This window comes from Rhinolophus hipposideros (assembly GCF_964194185.1).
Source record: "Rhinolophus hipposideros genome assembly, chromosome: 6".
NCBI lineage: Eukaryota > Metazoa > Chordata > Mammalia > Chiroptera > Rhinolophidae > Rhinolophus > Rhinolophus hipposideros.
Window position 1 is genome coordinate 29,847,429 of NC_138052.1, and position 22,593 is coordinate 29,870,021.

Sequence of the window (22,593 nt, forward strand, 5' to 3'; positions counted from 1 at the left end):
TGCCTTTTTACTTTGTAGATAGTGTCCTTTGATACACAAAAGTTTTTAATTTTGATGAGGTCTAATTTATCTACTTTTTTCTTTGCTTGTGTTGCCAAATCCAGTGTCATGAAACTTTTTGCCTGTGTTTTCTTCTAAGGTTTTATAGCTTTAGCTCTTACATTTAGGTCTTTGATCCTTTTTGAGGTAATTTTTATATATGGCCTAAGGTAAGAGTCCAGCCTTTTTTTTTCTTTTGCATGTGGATATCCAGTTTTCTCAACACTATTTGGTGAAGAGACTGTCCTTTACCCATTGAATGGTCTTGACACTCTTCTTGAAAATTTTTTGACTGTATTACGTGAAGGTTTATTTGTGGTCTCTCTATTCTGTTCAGTTGGTCTATATGTCTGCCTTTATACCAATACCACACTGTTTTGATTACTGTAACTTTGCAGTAAGTTTTAAAATTTTATTTAGGTATCTAAGTATGGTTGGTATGCAGTCTTATATTGGTTATGTTAGTTTCAGGTGTACAATATAGTACTATTGGACTATTGTACTATAGTACAATATGGACTATTTTATACCTTATAATGTGGTTGCCCCACTAATTCTAGTAATCATCTGTCACTATGCAAACATCTCACAATATTATTGATTATATCCCCTTTCCCCTTTGCACCCATTCCCCCAAGCGTCTGGTAACCATCCCTATGGTCTCTATTTCTATGAGTCTGTTTTTGTTTTGTTTTCAGATTCCACATATAAGTGAAACCATACAGTATTTGTTTTTCTATACCTGAGTCATTTCACTTAGCATAATACCCTCTAGACCCATCCATGTTGTAGCAAATGGCAAGATTTCATTCATTATTGCTGCATAACATTCCTGTGTGTGTGTGTGAGTGTGCGTGTGTGTGAGTGTGTGTGTGTGTGTGTGTATCATATCTTCAATAAAACAAAAAGGCAACTCACTGAATGGAAGAATACAAGTATATTTACGAATGATATATGTGATAAGGGATTGATATCCAAAATGTGTATGTAAGAAATTCGTACAACTCAATAACAAAAAATAAATAATCCAATTGAAAAAATGGGCAGAGGACATGAAAAGACATTTCTCCAAAGAAGACATACAGATGGCCAATAGACATGAAAAGATGCTTAACATCACTAATCACCAGGAAAATGTAAATTGAAACCGCAGTGAGATACCACTTCACAACAGTTAGAAAGGCTATTATCAAAAAGTCAACGAACAACATGTGTTGGCGAGGATGTGGAGAAAAGGGAACCCTTGTGCACTGTTGGTGGGATTTCGGACTGGTGCAGCCCCCATGGAAAACAGTATGGAGATTCCTCAAAACACTAAAAATGGATATACTATACAGCCCAGCAATTCCACTTCTGGGTGTTTATCAAAAGAAAATGAAAACACTAGTTAGAAAAGAGATATGCGCCCTTCTGTTCATTGCAGCATTATTTATAATAGCCAACACATAGATGCAACCTATGTGGCCACCGATAGATGAATGGATAAAGAAGATGGGGTACATAAGAGTATATATACAATGTAGTAAGTTTTGAAAGCAGTAAGTGTGAGACCTCCAAATTTGTTCTTTTTCAAGATTGATTGATTTGTGGTCCCTTGAGATTTCATATGGATTTTAGGATGGACTTTTCTATTTCTGCGAAAAGTGTCACTGAGATTTTGATAAAGATTACACTGAACTGGATGTAGATCACTTTTGGTAGTACTGGCATTTTAACAATATTGAAATCTTCCAATCCATGAAATTGCAATGTCTTATCATTTATTTGTGTCTTATTTTTTTAAGCAACAGTTTGTAGTTTTCAGTGTATAAGTCTTTTGTTTCCTTGGTTAAGTTCATTCCTAAGTACCTTATCGTTTTGTTGCTATTTTAAAAGTAATTGTTTTCTTAATTTCCTTTTTTGGATTGTTCATTGTTAATAAATAGAAGTGCAATTTATTTTTATATGTTGCTTTTGTGTCCTGCAACTGTGCTGAATTTGTTTCTTAGTTTACCATCGTTTTTGTGGACTCTTTAGGGTTTCTTCCACATAATCTTGTAAAACGCTTTTAAGAAATGATTGCTAGTAGGGATTGAATAAGACAGTCACTGGGGTCTCTGCTTGCCTGGTGAAGAAAGACCGGGGTGCCAAAAGATTTTTATTTCCAGTATTCAGTCCTAATGGAGCATGTTTAATCTTTGAGACCTTCTATATGCCTAGCATGGATTATAGAAGAAGTGTATTCCTTAATCCATAATACTTAAGAAAGTATTATGATACTAAGAAAGTGTTCTTAAGAAACTTTATGATATTACTGATAAGGTAAGCCTTACACACAGAAGACGATGGAATTCGTCAGGTACTAATCATGATGGTAAAGGCTGAGGGTCTGAGTGAGGCAGGGGAGAGGTGGAGGAGATCAAGTGGGTGGAGGATGTTGGAGGCTGGGGCTTCAGGCAGAGCTAGACAATCTATCTGCAACACTGACTAAGATTTTAGATTAATTCCTTTGCCACTTAAATCTTTCATTTCTAGAACGAGCATTGTTTTTTAAAGAAGAAGTGGTGGCCGCAGATAATTTTAAAAACTGGCTGGACTTCCTTTTAAAAATGGAGCTATGAGGCATGATTTTTTTTTTTTTTTTGATGAGAGGCTTGCTATCAAAATTTATGTGTTCTTTGTAGAGCAGTAAACTATTTTCCTTTTCAGACATGAATGAACACAGCTCTAGAAGTCACAGTATCTTCTTGATTAATATTAAACAAGAGAATGTAGAGACTGAAAAAAAACTCAGTGGGAAGCTTTATCTAGTTGATTTGGCTGGGAGTGAAAAGGTAATTGGTTCTTTATTTGTATTACCTATAATTTTCCCGTTATTTGCTTTACTGTGCAATGGTATAATTTTTATGCCTTTCTATTTCCTGGTTTTAAAGAGCTTTTAAAGTTTCCGATGTTGCGCCAAGATGTTATTAAATTTAACCTTTGTCTCTCTGCTCTCTCTTTTTGGTCCTGACATTCCCTATTCATGTCATGGGAGGTGCTTTGAATGCCAGCTCTGCTTTATGGCTAATAGGCTCTGATTATGACATTAGGCGAGTGTTGGTGTGAACTTAGCCTGGCAAAGGCAGCTTTGCAAATGCCGAGGGGCCTGCACTTTGAGAAAAGGAAAGATCCCTCTCTTATTCCTGACTCAAATAGGCTGGGAATGTGGCAGTCCTGCCTCTGCAGGTATGTTTGCTGATAGAAGGCCTGTAACCTGGGGCCGGCTCGCGTTCCCCGCTTCTCTCTGCAGTGGGCATGGAGACGGTGTCTCACACGGGCAGCCTCACTTCCTTCAGACTATGTGGCCTGTAATCAGTGTTCTGGCCACAAGCCCCATTCCTTCTCTGATTTTGTCAGGGCTCTCGTTAGGCCTGTATCCTGTGCCGTGCTCTGCCAGGCACTGGCTTAGGCCATACTCCAGACCAGACGGGCCTCCCAGGACCTCCCACCTGCCCCCTCCAGCCTCACTTTCGGGGTACCACTAGAGGCTCCTGCTGCCACAGTCTGGCTTAGGGGCCTGCCCCACTTGGCGACATCACAGAGCTGGTCCATGTGCACAATAGCACGTGGCCCCTGTCATCACTGACATCGGTTGATTGTCCCCATCACAACTGGCTCTGGAGCTAGGCCAGTCTCGCGAACTGTGTAATTGATTCCTGCTTAACTGTACCCCACTACTGAGTTGACGGAAGCCAGGTTGTGGCCACCAACATCCTTGTAGGGAATGGCGACTCGGAGTGTTCTCCTGCACGCATTTGTAAAGCCGTGAGCAGAAAATCATCTGGGTGTTCTTGGTTGAGAATCTAAACATTTACTGGTATGGGCTTGTAACTTGACTTAAACAGATACTCACCAGAATGGGATTACGGAGCGGCATTGCTCCGTTCCAGGCTAATCATGGGCAACTAGGTTTCACTTTGCTGCCACACCAGCTGTATGGGTCTGGACAAGAAGCCTTCGTTCTTCACAAGTGTGCCCTCTTTCCCTTTAGAGCACAGGGATGAGCATTTAGGACCCAAATGCAGTTGAAAAATGCTGGGACTTCAGAGTGGAGGTCAGTCCCCTGTGGTGTTGGTGGTTCTTACTTAGGACATTTATGAGGCATTGCCTCTTTTGCTCATACTGTTTCCCCCGAAAATAAGACCTAGCAGGACAATCAGCTCTAATGCGTCTTTTGGAGCAAAAATTAGTATACGACCGGGTCTTATTTTACTATAAGACCAGATAATGTAATGTAATGTAATACCTGGTCTTAATTTTACTATAAGACCAAGTATAATATAATATAAAATGTAATTTTTGCTCCAAAAGATGCATTAGAGCTGATTGTCCAGCTAGGTCTTATTTTCGGGGAAACATGGTATCTGTTTTCCTTTGCCTTAGATGTTTCCATATAACGAACCAGGGTATCTAGAGATCCAGAACTCTGGGCTTTAGTCCCCGGCTTCCCTAAGTGGTGTTCTTCCCTAGGGCTGGCAATTTGACATCTCTGGAGCTTAAATTTTCCTTGTTTGTAAAAGGGAGGTGATTGTACCTGTCTTGCATATTTCATGGAGTTAAGACATGCAAATATGAAAGCAACATAAACAACATCATGGGAACAGACTGTTGTTGTCTGTGGCCCATCAGCTGTATTATTTCTCTTATCTATAAGCAGAGGTACCCACACACACAATTCCCGGAGAGATGAGAGCCTATCCTATTTGAAAAAACCCTTCTCCTGGACATGCATTCATCTTTATTGTTAGGAGTTTCTCCTTTATACATAATTAAACCCTTCTTTGTGCAGTTTAAAATGATTTTCTCACCTTTCTTTAGAGAGCAGCTGCTCACTCGGTGTCGTTTGTCCAGTCAGCAGAGCTATGAATCATGTTGAGTTCCCCTTTTTTCTAGCGTCTGTAAATTGCTCTCTCCCTACAGCAAGTATTGTACATATGAAATTACCAGTAATAACACAGCAGAGAAGGAACTGTGCGTGCTCCCTCTGGCTGCAGAGGAAAAAAATAAATTTCACGATGTAATAGTATACATTTTCTTGACTTTCCATGTCTACTCTAAAAATGTCGAAGACACAGGAGCCATTTTTATAAAGAGCTTTGGTTGAATGTTTCGAAAATGGTAAATATTTTTGAGGCCATTGGAGAGTTTGGAATCCAGAAGAAATGCTACCTGGGGGTTTGTCCTCTTTGCTTGTTTCCTCTTCCTGACCTTGGGTGCCCTAAGTATATGTTATACGCCCCGAACACAGTATATTTCATCCAAGTTGCACCTCGTTTGGACTTCTGCCCTTCTGTTTTATTACCTTTATGTTAATGTGATTTTTTTAAGAAGTTGATTTTTAAACACTTCTAATTCTTCATCTAAACTATTAATTTTAATTAAAGTTAGGTGCTAATGATCCCCCAAAAGTATTTTTCCTTTTGGATAGTTGTTCCTTTTTTACTTGCTATGGGTAAGTGGGGAAGGAGCAGAGTCTAGATGACCACCCCACCCCCTCTTGTCCTTTTCTTGAAGTTGGAGCTCATAGTTGACCCTTTCTTGATATGTCTACTCACTGTGGCCAGGACAGCGTTTTCTCTCCAAGCTTCCCCTTGGGTTCCCTCCCTAGTGGAGACTGTGGTTCAGTGTCCCGGCCTCAGCCTTTTAAAGCCTGCTTTTCCTGGATGTATGTCCCCCGGGGAAGCATCTGCAACTTTGCCACTTGAGGCATTTCAGCCATTCCCCTAAAACCCAATTGAGAGGAAAATGACAAGAGAGAACAAATTCCCAGCCTCAGGCATGAGGGAGGGTTTTATCAATGTGATTCTTACTTACTTTTCTTTTCCTTTGCATTCCAGGAGGATTCACATCCCCCCACCCCCTGCACTCTTGCGCTCCTGTGAATTGGAGTTTTCTGCTCTGTGCTTCTGCTGTCCTGTGCAGCTCACTGCTTTCTCTTCTCTCTCGTAGGTCAGCAAAACTGGTGCCGAGGGAGCTGTTCTCGACGAAGCTAAAAATATCAATAAGTCTTTGTCTGCTCTTGGAAATGTGATCTCTGCCCTGGCAGAAGGGACAGTAAGTGATCCTGTCCCCATCTATTAAGTGATATTATAAGAAGTTGCCTTTTTTGGGGTCTGTGTGTGCTCTCTTTGCCACACACCCCAGAGATTGGCTTGTTTTTGTTTGGAATGGGACAGAGGGAATCCTGGCTGTGGACACCCTGCTTGCTGGGAGTTCTAGTCCATTAAAATGTGTGAATGGTGATGCTACTTTCCTGTGACCGGGATCCCAGAATGGGCATTCTAAACGTTGGCAAGATCCAAAGACCAGGCAACAAATTCTTGTTTTACACGTGTTTCTCAGCCCAGTGTCCCCATCACTAACTTGCTTGCCTCTGTGTTTTTTCTTTTGAATGGGCTGTAGCAACCAATACTTTTTCTTTTCCTAAATAGAAAACACACGTGCCATACCGGGACAGCAAGATGACTCGGATTCTTCAGGACTCTTTGGGTGGGAACTGTAGAACAACCATTGTCATTTGCTGTTCTCCCTCTGTCTTCAATGAAGCTGAGACTAAGTCAACACTGATGTTTGGACAAAGGTGGGTATGGTCTCTCCTTCCCCGTGCCCTGAGCTTAGGTGTTAGGAGTCAGTGGCGAGGAGCTAGTGTCAGAGAGGAATAAGAGTGAGGGGGCAAGCAGCCTGACACTAAATTGCATCTAACAGGTGATCTGTAAACTTGAGGCATCATTTATGGAGGCCAAAGGAAAAATCGTGTTTTAAAATAATGAGCAGGCATATGCCAGTCAATGGTATGATGTTAAAAAAAAAAAATCATTCAAACTTACTATAGATGTGATTGTTGATAATTCAGTGGAATGTTACTTTTGTTCCTCATGGAATTATTATAAGTCTGACTCATGTTCACAGGATTTCAAGTGTATACAACTCAGAACTGGTAACTACCTTGAACGCCAATATTTGGGATCCATTGCAAAGGTGCTGATAGAACAGCCAGAAACTAAGATGAAAGTAGAGTCGTTACATAAATATTAAAATGGAGGAAAGGAATCCTCATACTAACCCTGGGGGTAGGAGGTACGGAATGTATGTTGAAGAAAAGATGGCAGCCATCTTCTCACCTTCAAAAATGTCCCAAGGAGGTTTCCTAGATGTCTGAAAAGTGTTACTAGGTGGGCAGCAGGCACTTTAGTAATCCTAAAACAGCATTATTCTCGTGCGTGGGTTTGTTCAGACCTCGCTCTCCTTTCTTGCCTGCCCCTCCCCTGTTGGCCAAGGCCTACCCTCCTTCAGTCTCGGTGCCTCCATTTCAGGTGTTTAGCCCCACCCTCTCAGCACGGCTACCTCAGGTGCTGGTTCCTGGAGTGATTGTGTGTTCTGGATTTGGGCGATATGAGCCCAGACCTGAGGTTGGGAGATGGGGATTCTACTGCCCTCATTCCCTTCAATTCTGAACAATTGTGTGATCTTTGGACAAGTGGCCAGTTCCCTGTTGGCTTCAGCGGCCTTGTTTGTAAATGGATGCACAGAGCGATCCCTGTCTTCCTCCTGGGGGCTTATGCCTGAGAAATAATTCAAGATGCCGAGAGAAAGGACAGATAGGGGTGGGCGTTCTGTATGGGAAATTGTGTGGCTTGTTTAAACTACATTAAACCCCAGTCATTTCTTAAGCCCTGAACAGAACATAGAATTTTACGCAGTCGTGGCACCTGTGGGATGTCTAAATAAATAATAATTACACTGAAATGTTGTAGAACTGATACATCTTTTAAACTGGATTTGGGTCCTTTACTTCCTCTCAAATCACTTTCTCGATTAGCTAAATGCTTAGGTCAGCGCATTGCAGTGGGATGACACCTCCTTTTTCAAGGGTACCTATAAATCAGTATCTACGTATGGGAAACATGGAAGACGGTGCTGATCATCCTGCCTGCCTCGTTCCCCTGCTTTCTTTTTCTTTCTTCCTTTTTTTTAAATTTGGGAATATTGGGAAACTGTGTTTTTCCGGGACCCATTGGCTCCATGTTAAGTCATTGTCTTCAGTCTAGTTGTGGAGGGCACAGCTCACTGACCCATGTGGGAATCGAACCGGCGACCTCGGCATTAGGAGCCCAGTGCTCTAACCGCTGATCCAACCGGCTGCCCTTCCTGGTTTCTTACACTTAAGCTTTAACAGTTTCCTCTGATGACATGTTTGAGAAAACAAAGCAACAAATGCATTTATAAAAGAAACACCTCTTTAAAAACAAACCCTCATCTGCAAAGCAAAAATCATCTGAATCTTTGCAAACCAGAGTCATCCTGGGGTACTGGGCTGTGTCAGGGTGGCTGCTGTGAGTATGCATTTGCAGCTGTCTGTAGGAAGAGTTTTAGGCGTAAGTCCAGATGATTATTATCTCGTGATATTAGCGAGGCAGTTGTCACCATCATCATTATCACTAGCATGTGTTTTTAGGGCCTCGTGTGGGCCAGGCACGTCACAATCCTCATAGGAATTCTATCAGGTAGGCATTCTCTCAACTTTGCACAGAGGATGAAATTGAGGCTTAGGCTCAAAGCCAGTCAGTACTGTACCTGAGACCACACAGTAAATGGCTAAACATGGAGGGTGTCATAGGATGGAGATGGTATTATTTGGTGCACAGTCTTTGCACGCAGGCAGTTCTGATGCTAGGCTCTGTAATGACCCATTCTCTCTCTCTCTCTCTCTCCCCCCCCCCCCCCTTTACTTCTCTCTGAGCCTCATTCTCATTGCCTGGAGGAGGAAACATAACAATGCCTACTTTTGAGAATTGCTGGGAGTATTAAATGAGTTGCTTGGATTTTTACTTCGCACAAACACTGGCATATAATAGGCATTCAGTGATTACAAGTTCCCCTCTCCCTCCATCTTCAACAGTCTTCACCTATCTGATGTACTGAAGCTTGGGAGAGTCGCAGTCATGGATGGTACTGGACAGAATGCAATGTAACTTACAGGATAGGACTGGAATATAAGGAACAGGATGGACTGAAGTAGAATTAGAATTAAGTTTCCGGAATGAATGATTAAAGAAATACTGCTGATATTTTGGGGTTCCAGGAAATGAAAAGTATGGCAATTATATTTGCAAACAAAATAGGTTGTTGTATAGTCTTTTATTGGCATCATCTGGATACTGGGCTCTCTGAGGGTAGGGACTCGGTTTATCATTGGCATCAGTTGTCCCAACAAGCACCCAGCACAACTAGTACACAGTAAGTGGCCAATAAATAAATCAATGCTTATCAAATGAATGAACAGATGAATCTACTGCTTATTGTGTAGGATTCCATAGAACATTAGGGCATTGGCTGAACAATGACACCCTTATGTCCAGAAATTTGGTTGGGTTTAGGTCTAGTTTGTTTTCCAGCCTATAATTAGAAATGTGTGAGGTTCTGTTACCTTCCCTCTATCTCCGAATTGATTAATAGGTTCTTCAAGGACATCTGACTTCTCGGTGGGGCCAATACCTGCTTTATTGTCAAATAAACGCATTGAACCCAATTACACAGCAGACACGAGGTTGAACATCAGATTAGACATGGCATCTGATAGCCACTTTGAACTCAGAAAAGACTGCCGGGCACATCTCAAATTCAGTGTAATGAGTGTTCATTATATTCTTGTTGCAGGGATGGTCAAACCTTAGGGCAGCATGAGATTCCTCAGTTATTCCTACGCAATTCTTCCAAAGGACAGGAAGAAATCCCTGTTTGTTGCTAGGCTATTGCTGTATTGATGCTCTGAATAAAACAATAGCGTATCTTTTGAAGCTGTAGGAACATGGTAGAGCCTGAGGGCAGCCTACCAAGTCAGCGCTCTTCAAGATTCTAGATTAGGTACTGCAATTTAAAGGAAGAAGTTCACTGTCTGTGTTTTGATTTCAGTGATGAATTCTGGCTCTTCTATTTGTTCAGGCCTGTCCCTTTTAGTCTCCTGAATGCCCAGCATTGTGCTAGTAAAGAAGTAGAAGCCATTTTCTGTGTTTTCAAAGTGCTTTTAACCCAGTCACGGAGGCAACACTTGAATTTTCAGGCAGCAGAGAGCCAAAAAGCTGGACTCAGTGGGAAAGCCAAACGCTTCCTGCTGTAAGGGATAGGGGACTCAAATTAGAGCACTTTTATTGATCTTTTTTCCTTCTGGCTTCCAGCATTTTATTTTTCAGTCTTTAATTACTAAGTACTTTTATAGCACTATTCAAAAAGGATATTTATAAGTTTCAGAAGTGTGAGCTCAAATCACCCAATTATCTTGGAAGCCTATTTAATGTACCTTGATTTGGGGTGGTAATGAGGAAAAAGGGAGCTCTGAGGGGGGGCAGGCCAATCAGTTCAGAGAAGGCCTGAATTAGCACATCTTTGGCATCAAGAGTTTTGATTGATCTAGCATGAATAATTCAAAGGCTTTGTTTGTATGTGGAATGTGGAAGGAGAATTGATAATTTAGGGAAAGTAATACTCTTTCTTCTTTTCCTGATGTGCACTATTTTGTAAATCGCATGTTCAGTCTGGTGGCAGCTGGATTAGGCAGGGCCGAGGACCTGAGTGGTGTGCATGCAAAATTCGTGTCGCCAGAGCATGATAATAAGTTCCCTGCAGGGCTAGAGGGAGTACTTTGGCCAGTGGAGACGCTTGGCTACACTTTTGGCATATAATGAAGAAAGACTCAAGTCATCCCCTGTTGGGAGGCCTGTTGCTGAAACACCATTAGGGTTAATTTTTGTTCTTGGAGGGAGAAATACTATGGATTACAGAAGTTTGACCAGATGCCAAATTCTCATCCAGATTGGTCATTTCTTAACGTTTCTTGGGAGACTAGAGCTATTCAAAAGACAAAATTTAAAGCTTTTAATTTCTCCTTTCCTACAGTCCCCACTCACGAGCAGGGACATGGCCTTATTAGGACATGGAAAGGTGCCTTGTGGAAGGTTAGGTGTTGTGTTTTTTTTTTGAAACTATGACTCAGAGTAGATTAAAAGGTAGGGTGGTTTTATGTGTCAGTTTGGCTAGGCTATATTACCCAATAATTTAATCGAACATTAATCTAGGTGTTGCTATGAAGGTATTTTGTAGATGTGGTTAATATCTACCATCAGTTGACTTTAAGTAAAAGCACATTAGAAATCCTGCCATTTGTGACTACATGGATGGACTTTGAGGGTATTATGCTAAGTGAAATAAGTCAGACGGACAGAGACAAATACTGTATGATTTTTGAGGCAGATTAGTTAGTATGAAATTAGGCAGTTAGCAATTCCTTGGTAGACTGAGCAAAAACAGAACGAAAAAGGAACTTACCTGTACCAGGGCAAATGTACGAGGACAACAATATCATCAATCATGCTCTGGGGCAACTGAGCCGTTTCAGTGGTCTCCCCCAAGCTGAGCAGTAGGGTGAGTCTGAAAAACATTGTATCCTTAGGCACCCACACCCCAACATCCTCCTCCCAGGTAGAAATAAAGGTATATAAACACAAGCTTTTGCCTTAGCTAGTGGGCGTCCCAGCTTCGGGTACCCCCTCCCGCTTGGGAGCTGTAACTCTTTGCTTGCTATAATAAACTGTCTTCCTGTGCAACTCTTGGCCTCTCCCTTGTCGGTGTATCCATTCTTCAGCTCTACAAGAAAATGAACATTCATTAAGGGACATCCTACATCGATTTCACTCATAAGTAAAATAAAAAAAAAAAAAAACCAAATGAATAACAAAAAAAACATAAACAAAAAACAAATGCAGAGGCAGACAAAAGGTCAGCGGTTACCAGAGGGGAAGGTGGTGGAGGGAGGACAGAAAGGGTAGAGCGGGTCAGCTGTACGGTTACAGATGGAAACTAGACATTTGGTGGTGAGCGCAGTATAGTGCATGCAGATGTTGAGTTGTAATGTTGCACAGCTGAAACTTACATGTTGTAAACCCATCTTACCTCATCAGTTAAAAAAAACAACCTTAAAAGAAAAGTACAATACCCTTCATAATATGGGCAGGCCTCATCTAATCTGCGTTATGAGCAGAAACAGTTTTCCCAGAGAAGAAATTCTGCCTGAAGGCTACAGCATCAATTTCTCCCTGAGTTTGCAGTGCGCTGTCCTGCCCTGTGACGTTCCGACTTGCCAGTTCTTAGATAGATATCCTATTATCATATTATCATATATTCTATGATATATAGGATACACCTTACATTTATCTATCATCTATCTATCTACCTATATACCTACCAACTACCTATCCATCCATCCATCCATCCATCCATCCATCCATCCATCCTCCACTTATCTATAGGTGTCCTATTGGTTCTATTTATCTGGAGAATCCTGACTGATAGAGAAGAATGGATGCTTGACTCCCTTCTTCCACCACACAGCGGGAGGGTCTCAGTCTCTCTATCACACACCGTTCACAGTGCGGAATCATACATTGCAGATTCATTCTAGGCATTGAAGGTGTGTTGTCTAGAGCTCCTTATTCAAATGCCAGCACTGTCTGAACACCTGGAGAGGAAAGGACAATGCCGAAACCAAGAGGTGGGAAGGTACCAAGAACGAACTTCTTCATGGCTCTTCCAGGGAGGTCAAGATAATTAGAAGAAACTCCAGTGATAACGTATATATCATTTAGGACTGACTGGCCAGAAAGTACGAGTATAGGCAATTATGGAAGAATAGGTGGAAATGGGATTTATCAGCTGCAGAGTGATGTGAACCAAGTAGTTCAAGAACTTCCTGTCTTTAACTGGGGTTTGATTCAAGTGCCAAATTATGAGGATGCTTCTAGGGTGACGTCACACACGGGGGCTTAACCTGGGTGGTGGAATTGACGCCAGCAGCAGTCGTAGAAGCCTGGCCATAAGCTTCTGTACACTGCAAATCCAGTGACCGAGGGACCAAGAAGAAGTAACAGTGCTCAAGCACTGGAAGCAATGTCTTCCTCCTTCTGTTCTTCAGTGAATATGTCTAGTAGGATCCTTTCCTGGCTTCACTGTCTCTGTTTGGGGGTGTAGGTGGAAGGTGTACTGTGACCTCCGCTCTCTGTTGGCTGGGCTTGCTCTGCCTTCTCCAAAGGTGGTTAACTAACATTCATTAGCTTTGAGGTCTATTAAAAACTGGGTCCTAGCTCCCTCCCTGCGGGGAGAAGAGATAGATCTGGGGCAAACCTAGATTTGCATTATTTAAGTGGTGTTTGACTTTCTGAAGCAAGCTGAAGCAAAGAAAAACTGTAAAACAGACACTCTGATAATTACACCCTCCCGAATTGGCTCATTTGTGCTAAGTGGGTCTTGCTGTTAGGTTATAAACCTAAGATTTGCTTGAGGTTCTTCCCCTAAGTAAGCCTTTCGTTAGGGTTTTGCTCAGGGTCTGCTGTGGTTCTAACTTGTGGAACAGGCGTTCATTTCTGTATAGAGCTTGGAGGTTCTGGTTGAAAAACCTGAGGGACTTTGGAAATGAAGACCTAAGGTATGTACTGTTGTACTCCTTTGTGCTCTATCCGGTCACATTGGGTTAATCAAATGTTATCACAGTGAGATCGACCCCTTGACTCACAAAGATGATGAGTGAGCAGTAAGGCTCCTGTGGATTATTGGCTTGTCCTATATCAAGGAGAGAGTGTCCCAGAACTATATATCGTTACTGTTATATAGCTTCAGCTGGACAAAATGATAAAACCTGCCTTAAGAACATTTCTTAATTTGTGCTGTCCTGTCAATGGTAAGTTTCCTTGCAGGCTACCTGAAGTTCTCTTGGAATCACGCTGAGCAGTAAATGCACGCGTGTACGCCTGTGTGCCCACAAGTCCCTGAATTATGTCCATGTGCGGTCCTGAGTGCCCAGGATCCATGCTGATGCGCAGGGTTTGAACAGAGAGTCCAGATAATAAGGCTCTTTAGTGTGATGACAGCTAGCAAGTATGTGGGAAATTCCAAAATAAAAGAGCAAAGAGTGAAAGCTGGAAGACTCTTGGATATTCTCTAAAGTGACAAAGCAAAAAAAAAACATCACTACCTAACCCGCACTGATGGCAACGAGCTCAGTATTTCCACAGGAGGAAAGGGACTTGTGAGTGGTAAAAATTAGATAGAACTTAATCATTAGGCTCCTTTAGTCTGTAAATTTTTCTAAAGTTCATAGTTAAAAGCAAAAGAGATTATAGATGTTCAACATCTTTTTATTCTGGGTCTCTTGTGGGAATGAGAGACTGAGACACTCCTTATTCCACTTTACAAGGTTGTTTCAACATCTTAGATAAAAGAATATTTGTTTAATTTTTTAAAAATAACTCCAGAAATTCAGAAATTCAGTCTCTCTTAGTAACTCTCATTTATTCCATGGTCTAGAAATTCTTGTGTCCGTCTTGATTTCTCTCCACATCTTGTTTTTCTTGAATATAACATACATACAGTGAAATGCATAGACTTAAGAGTGCAACTCAGTAAATTTTTACAAATGCGTGTACACATGAGCACCACGTAGCATCTTAGAAGCCTCTCTCTTGCACCCTCTCAGTCAATACCCAAATCTCAAGCGTGTCATACTGACTTCTCTCAACATGACCTTTATTTGAATAAAATCATGCAATAAGCTTCTTTTATGCAGCATTGTATCTTTGAAATTCACTATCTTGTTAGGTGTAATAGTTTTATTTTTTATAGCTGTGTAGTATTCCGTTGTATGAATATAGCATGTATGTATGCATTCTACTGTTGATGGAGATATGATTTGTTTTCATTTGTGGGCTATTATAACTGAAGTGACTGTGACGTTGGTTGTTATAGCTTGATGAACACATGTCCTCATTTCTGCTGGTTGTATACCTAGGAGTAGAAATGCTCCTCACAGGATATGAGATATTCAGCTTTAGTAGATACTACCAAAGTTTTTCCAAATGATTGGAATAATGTACCTTCCCTCCAGGTAATCCATTTTGTTGGCGTTCCAACAGTTGAGTGTTATATTCTCTGCACATCCTCACCAACACTTGGTATTATCAGTTTAAAAAGTTTTAGCCATTTTATTAGGGGTGGAAAGGCACTTCAGTGTCATTTTATTTTGCATTTCCCTGATGGCTAATGAACTCAAGCCCCCGCTTTTTTAAGTGTTTTTATATCTTTTGTGAAGTGCCTATTCAAATTTTGGCCCATTTTTTTCACTGCTCTCTGCTTTTTTTCCTTATTGGTTTATAAGGGTTATTCTGGGTAAATCCTTTGTTAGATACACATATTGTATATATCTTCTCCCACTTTGTGGCTTATATTTTAACTTTCTAAATGTTGACTTTTAATGAAGAGAGGTTTTCTTAATTTTAATGAAATCAAATTTATCTTTTCTTTTATGTCCTGTTTAAGAAATCTTTCCTTAACCCCACAGTCTTGAAGATAATCTCCTAGTTTCTTCTAGAAGCTTTATTGTTTTACCTTTCACATTTATGTGTATGGTCCATCTGGAATAAAGGTTTGTATATGGTATTGGGGGAGTGGATGAAGATCACCCCTTGCCCCTGGGACCATACATTGAAACGACCATCCTTGCCCACTGCACGGTATGGGTTCCTTTGTTGTAAAGGAGTGGACTATATAACTGAGTGTCTTTCTGGATAGTCCATTCTGTTTGTATTCCAAAGCTTCTGGAATCAGTTTTAATCACTATCATTATATAGTCAGTGTTGCTATTCCATTCTCTAACTTTGTTCTTCAAAAGTATCTTTGCCCTTCTTGGTTTTTTTCTTTTTTCCATTTCTATTATAAATTTTAGAATCAGCTTATCAATTTCCATACCCACGTGCAAACCTCCTGGGATTTTATTTGAGGCTATTTGAAATCTATAGAGCAATTTTGGGAGGATTAATGTCTGTCGCTATCAGTGTTGTGGGATTTCTTCCTATTCTGCCTTTAGTTGCTGGAGATGTAAGAATGAAATCTAGGGCAATGGCACGAGATATGCTTTCCCAGCATTGTTCTGAGTTCCAAATAGGAGTTGGACTGCATTTTCTCCCCGTTTTTCTGGATCATTTCTATACCATCCCTGCTCTGCTCTGGTCTGTGGGACAGGGACCAGTTTGGACAACTACAATGGGTTCCCTTGCCTCTGGCTTCCAGTTAAGTTTGACCAGTTGGGGTGGAACATGGGCAGGTGATCAAAAGAAGGGAAGAGAGTGAGGTCAGGGTATTACTTTCTTGGCTTTCCCCCGCAGGGTCACTTTGGGTTGGCTGGGTTCCTGGACTAAAGGCTGTTAGCACTCCCCTTTTTAAGCTCCCTCCCTCTGGGTCCTCTTCAGGCTAAGGGTCGTAATGGCTCCCCCATCACTAATGTGGGGTACGCCTTATCTCTTGTTATTTCCAATATCCTTCCTATACCTTTGTTAAACTCTTCCCAAATTATACAATTTGAGCTGGCTCTCTGTTTCCTGCCGGGACCCTAGTTACTACAGAAGTGGAAGAAAAATAATTCTCTGGACAGCTTAAAAGAGCTTTGAAAATGAGGAGCAGTTTCACCAGTGATAACGTTGCTCGGTCTGCTCACAAAAATGTACGTCTGGCCAAACTTGCCTGAGTACAGCATAGAAACTGTGTTTTTCTCTTTCTAGTATCATTAGAAGTCATCAAGAGACTCTTCATAATGTAAAAATTAAGATCTGTAGCCTCAAAGTGTACCCTTCAATGCCCACGGGCAGTTTTAGCCATGGGGTAGTTTTCGCTTCCTGACTAAGTTGGTAACGAATGCTGCAGTGTTTGTGTTTGTGTCTGAGAAACATCCATGACACTGCCTGAGCATGCTAGCCGGTGAGGGGAGAGTGTCAAGCCAGCATGGACTGGAAAGTGGTAATAAAATTTCTGCCCTGTGAAAAATTAGTTGAAGCATTTCTGGGGACAGCAGCCTCAAGCTGCAGTGAACAAGGGAGAATTATACTAATTCTTAAGAGGAGTCTTACATTGAAATCGTTTAAGTCCTCTTTTGACAGTTGGGTCATTTGTCTGCTTTAGGAATTAATTTTTTAGAATGACATCGATAACACTGGGAAGGACTGCTGAGTTTCTTTAATTGCACTAGAAATCCATTGGATTTAGAGACTGTCCAAAATGTCATTTGATGGTAACAGTAATTAACCTGAATCATGCATTGTATAGTGCTGACAAATACGACAATACAAGAACTGGTGGGACTTCTACATGAAAAAGTCAATAGCAAATAAAGCAGAATATCACATATTTTTAAATGAAGATCTTACCTTGTTAAAAAAAGTAAGTAACAAGTGGAATCCTGCCATGGTCAATTGACTTTTTAATTAGACAAGTCTGCTTACGTGTTCATTTCTGTGCCTAACTAGGTGAGTCCTGTCTTGTTGTTTTCAGTATCAGCTAGAGCTGGCACTGCCTTTGCTCTCACCGGTCTCCCTTGCGTTACTGTCCATTCATCCATTGTGGCAGCAGCCCCCACCCGTCTGTGGCCATGCACCCTAGGAGGTCACGCCGTCTCTGTAGTAGAGATGGCAAATTGGTGGCCCTTAGACATGTTTGTTTGTACCACATGTTTATTTTGAAAAAGTGTTTTACACCTGGGAGCTAGAAATAAAAATCTCAGTTTCTGACTTTTCTTGAAAAAATGGATGACCTGAGAACCGTGGCTCTCCATTCTTCCACAGTGAAAATTGGCTGGGATGGGGCATGTGCTCAGGAGGGAGCCACTGTTTCCCCTGGCAGCCTGACTCGGTTAAGTGACTCGCCTGGCCTGGCAGGCACGTGTACACATGTGTTCCACACATCAGGGCAGATTCTGAGTACCAATTGTGAGCAAGAGAAAGAATTCACTGTATTATTTCAGTCTGTATATTATTGGTAGGACAAACTGCAAGCTCTGAGAGGCCAGAGACCTTGTCTCATTTGTCTCGGTATATATCCCATGTTTCATAAATGTTAATTGAATTCAGAGGAAACTCGTCTTAGGAACAGGAACTGGCAATAGTATGATGATGCTTAACGAAGAATATTGAACGTTTGAAAAAGTCTAAAACTGTAAGTCAAGGCTGAGAACGCAGACTAAGATGATGGTAGGGAATAAAGAGGTGACGCTGAGAGACTATTGGAATGAAAGCGCGTTGGAGTTAGAGACTGGCAGGAGGTAAAGGAGAAAAGGAAAAGGTGAGTTTGGAGCCTTAGGGTAGCAGGGCCATAAAGAACGCTAGCAGGGTGGTAGGTAAAGGCACAGGGTCCTTCCCGCTCCCCCAGTCCGTCTGTTGACGCGAAAGGGGTTTAGTCTAATGCTAATCGTTATGCTCACAATCGTTCCCTTATGTTTTTAACCCCAGGGCTAAGACCATCAAGAATACAGTCTCTGTGAACCTGGAGCTAACAGCAGAAGAATGGAAGAAGAAATATGAAAAAGAGAAAGAGAAAAACAAGACTTTGAAGAATGTTATCCAGCATCTGGAGGTGGAGCTAAACAGATGGAGAAATGGTAAGGAAGAATGGGGCATGCGTGTGTGCCCTCTTTTTCGTAGAACCATTGGCATCCTGGGGCACCTGGGAAGGAGGGATGATGGCAGAGCTTGGTCCTGCATGGCAACAACCTATGTGAATAAGCAGATAAGTTTTTCTCATTCCCTAGCATTGCTCCCCACCTCACCCCATCCCTTGGCTGACATACATTCTTAGTGTGGGCAAGTGACTGTTTGCAAGGTTGCCTTAATCTGTTTCCAGTAAGATGCTTCTCTATCTGGTACTGTAATTCGCTCTCTGAAACCACATTCGGGGTTTAGAGGACAGTGCTTGAGACTGTGTCGTTCCGATTTCTTTGATTTAATGAAACATGTCATTCTCTCCTAGGTGAGTTTTGTAATTGATTTGGGGTTAAAAAATCACCTCTGGAACATATTTGCTTTTTTTTTTTGGGGGGGGTCAGCGCATCTCCATGCTCTGCTTCTTCAGAGCCAGAAATAGGGAGCTCCTGAAGAAGCTCTGTACTAAAATGCAGTCCTAAAGGCTTGTTTCGTGACTCGCTTTTCATTTCCCCTAAAACATTCTCTTTGGTTTGTTCTACTCAAAGAAAATATCTCAGAGAGCTGACATGCAGTGGGTGGGTGGGTCGTGGGTGAGGCGTTGAAGGGGGATTTCCAGCTCAAAGTGCAGACAGATTATTTCAGTGGTTTTAGCATTGTGATGGAAGTTAGAAGTCTTTTTTTGACTGAAATAAGGCAGGTTGGTTTGTGTGCAGGGGGATCGTGGATACTTGGAGGTTGTTCTTCGTATCCTTTGCTCTTACGTTCGGTATTTATAAAAGGTGCTGCAGCAGACCTCAGTCTTGGGTGAGTGTGGGAGCCTGGGGCTACTATGCAGGATTGGGAGGTAACCCGCCCGTTTGTAACGGCAGAGTTAGCAGCAGATCGTCTCGTGATTATATGTTTGTCACTGTGTTGTGCTAGTAAGGGTGGGGTGTCACTGAGCTACTGTTCAATTGAAAAGCAATTACGTGGCAAACCAGGATTCAAGAGAGGTTCAAGAAATGACCTAGTAGCCTAAATAGGATGATTCTTTTCTTTTTGGGAGATTTTCTAGCTGCATATGTGTTTTGAAAGCTGCTAGAATAATTGAATAATTCAGCACCTGGGGCTGGTAGATGATTCCTCACCATTTGGCAGGAGTAGGAGAGTGCCGGGTGGGGGGGTGTGCTTGGCAAGGCAAGGAGCGGCTGTATGAAATTGTGTTCTATTTCTGGGATCCTCTTGGGTCAGTTCTCTGTTGGGCGACTGGAACATTCGGTAAAGTCTTTTGGTAAAGGGAGGGGGTCTGGCCTTAGAAACACTGTGGAGTGGGCAACCAGCCTTATTTTTTCCTATTCTTTCCTGTCCTTACCAAGCTCTGACCCTCCAACTCTCCATCCCTCAGTCGGGTCTGTCCTCTGCGTCTGCCCACTGCCCTGTTTACCTAACTCACCTCATGCCACACATCTCTTATGGGCGCTCTCTCCCTGCTTTTGGACTTCGCACTTGGCATCATTTCAACTTTTTGTCCCACTTCATCCACCTTGTACATCTACTCAGAAATGTACTGTTTTCCTGGCCCTAAAGAGTGAGATCCTACATAAACCCTTAAGTTCCATAATTTGGGGAAACTACTAGGAGTTCTGGCACATGATGGACTTTCAAAAATGTATGCTAACGTGTTTTAATATAGTGCTGGAGATTAAAGGGTGATAAGTCAGACATGGTCTCTGTCCTCAGGTGGCTTATTGCCTGATGGGGGAGGTAGACTCCAGCCAGAATAAACGTGTGATGGTAGTCTATGCCGCATACCAAAAAGGAAACACATAAGTTATTACAACAGGGGACCCTGACCTTGACCAACAAGTCTGAAGATTTCCCTCAATGAGCAACACAGGGAATAAGATCTGAGAGAAACAGGAGTAAGCAGGTGAAATAGGTACAAGGTGGAGGTCAGAGTGCAGGTGGAGGCAGCCACATTTACAGTGTCTCTGAGCTCGGGTAAGAAGGCCAGTGTGGAGAGCTGGGCAGGGGGACCCCTGGCCTGAGATGGGTAGGTGGGGCAGGCAGGCCTAACCCAGGCAGGGCTGCGCAGTCCTTGTTTAGGGTTTTTGTCATTATATGGAAACAATGAAAAGCCACTCAGGGATATTAAGCTGCAGACCCTATGATAAGATTTGCACTTTTGAAGATCCGTCAGTTGTGTTGGAGAATGGACAGGAGAGGGTGGGAGGAGGGCCAGAGAGGAGGGTGGTCATCTAGGGATAAGACATTGGAAAGAGAGAGATGGGTGCACCGGAGAGATATGCAGGGGTGAAGTCAGCACGGCTTGGTGAGGAGCTGGCTGTGGGGGGGAGAGTGTCAAGTCTCAGGCTTGTTGAGTGGGGAGCGGGCAGAACTGTGCACAGACAGGAAGCCCCTTAGAAGGCCCAGACTAGGGAGGTGAGGAGGGGAGTGTGAGGTGCCCAGGGAACATCCAGGTGAAAGTGTCAGATGAGAAGTTAGGTCTGAGGGTCTGGAGCTGGGAAGAGCTACCTGAATGAGGAGAACTTTGAGTGTTGTCCATCTTGAGGAAGTAATTGAAGACACAGGTGGGGGTGTGCTCCCCTACGAACTATTAGGAGAGACTAAGGGAGAAGAGAGAGACAGTCTTGAGAGATACCCACCCGCCGCCTGTTACCATGTAATTGCCAAGTGACTGTGATGGCAGAAGGGAGGTTGCAGAGCTCTCCTTTCCTCCCAAGTTAACATTTGCATTTTAAAGGTGAATTTTCTGGAAGCAGAAGTTCTTCCATATAGAGAACCGACTCTAGTAACATACATTTCAGACAGATAGAGACATGGAGGAGTATTCCCTTGACGAGCTATGAGTGAAGGTCTATCTCAGGAATTAACTGCACATCACACATGCAACAAAAATTCCAGGCTTTTTGTTATGCTCCTAGGCCGAGTGTTTAATCCTCCCAGCCCTTGTGGCTTTGAAAGGGTAGAAGTCTCGCCCAACGTGACTTAGTTTCTGGTAGAGCTGGTGTCTGAACCTCGGGGGCTTCACTCCTAAGTTTATTCTCTTTCGGTTGTCTGTGCAGCGCACACAGAGCCCTGGAGGTCTGTGTTTAGGTCAGTTACCTGAGTGTGAGAAGTACCACACCAGAAAAGAAGGGGCTGAAAGCCCTTCAGTGGTATCCCCATAATTCCTTGTGGTCGTGAAGGCATGGCTGGTTTGTGTCAGCTAGAGAGCTGGGATTTGGAAAGGTCAAGTGCTCTCCACTAAAATCCAAGTGGCAGGATATTTCCAAGTTTCCTTTGAAATTTGACACACACACTGGTTCTCTACTTGTAGGAGGAAGGCACTTACTTCACCTCAGTGATCCCTCGGGTTTGCTCTTTCCACACTGCAGCCTGAACAAGTGTAAGGAGCACAGTCAATAGTACACACTCTCCCCCGGGGAAGAGAGTTCTTCCCTTGCACGGTGTACATATAATTTAGAAGTCTGGCTGCCGTGCTCTACTCCAGCTGTAGGAAAGTGAGAAGGAAAGGAGTGTAGCAGAGGAAAAGTGTGCGTGGGTGTGCATGCTTGTGCTTTTTCCTATTTGCTGGTTTTATAGAATGAGGTAGGAATATAAAGGAGTTGGGAAGGTAAAATAATACGATGTCTCAGTGGCAAATCGTGTCCAGGCGGATGATGAAAATAAGGGAAGGATGCATGTCTGATACTTTAACAGTGATGGAGAGAGCATTCCCTCCCAACGTCCTTTAAAAGCTGTGCAGCACTGTCCCGGGCCATGTGTATAGGCTGCTGCCCACACCTATTCCAGGCTTCAGCCTCTTCTGGCGTAATGGGCGACTTCAGCATCTAAGCCTGACAGTTTTCTCCTCCGGGCAGAGTAGAACATTCATTCTCAGAATATGGCCCGGGACTCATTGTATATATGTTACACCAAGCCTTAAGTGATTTCTGCCATTGCCCTTAAGCAAGCGGGCCAGCTCAGGGCGTGTGCATGGTGACTGAAGGCGAGCCCACAGCTTGTTTTGATAAAGAAGGAC

At 42.6% G+C, this 22,593-nt stretch overlaps 1 protein-coding gene across 1 annotated transcript in view; it reads left to right on the forward strand.

Annotated features, from left to right (window-relative positions):
• KIF5C (kinesin family member 5C) overlaps positions 1-22,593 on the forward strand; it is a 143,273-nt gene that overhangs the window by 65,228 nt on the left and 55,452 nt on the right. Inside the window, exons 8-11 of the mRNA XM_081052323.1 lie at positions 2,728-2,852; positions 6,010-6,114; positions 6,492-6,640; positions 18,378-18,526. Coding sequence (XP_080908449.1) covers positions 2,728-2,852; positions 6,010-6,114; positions 6,492-6,640; positions 18,378-18,526 — 528 coding nt within the window. The remainder of the gene's footprint in view (positions 1-2,727; positions 2,853-6,009; positions 6,115-6,491; positions 6,641-18,377; positions 18,527-22,593) is intronic.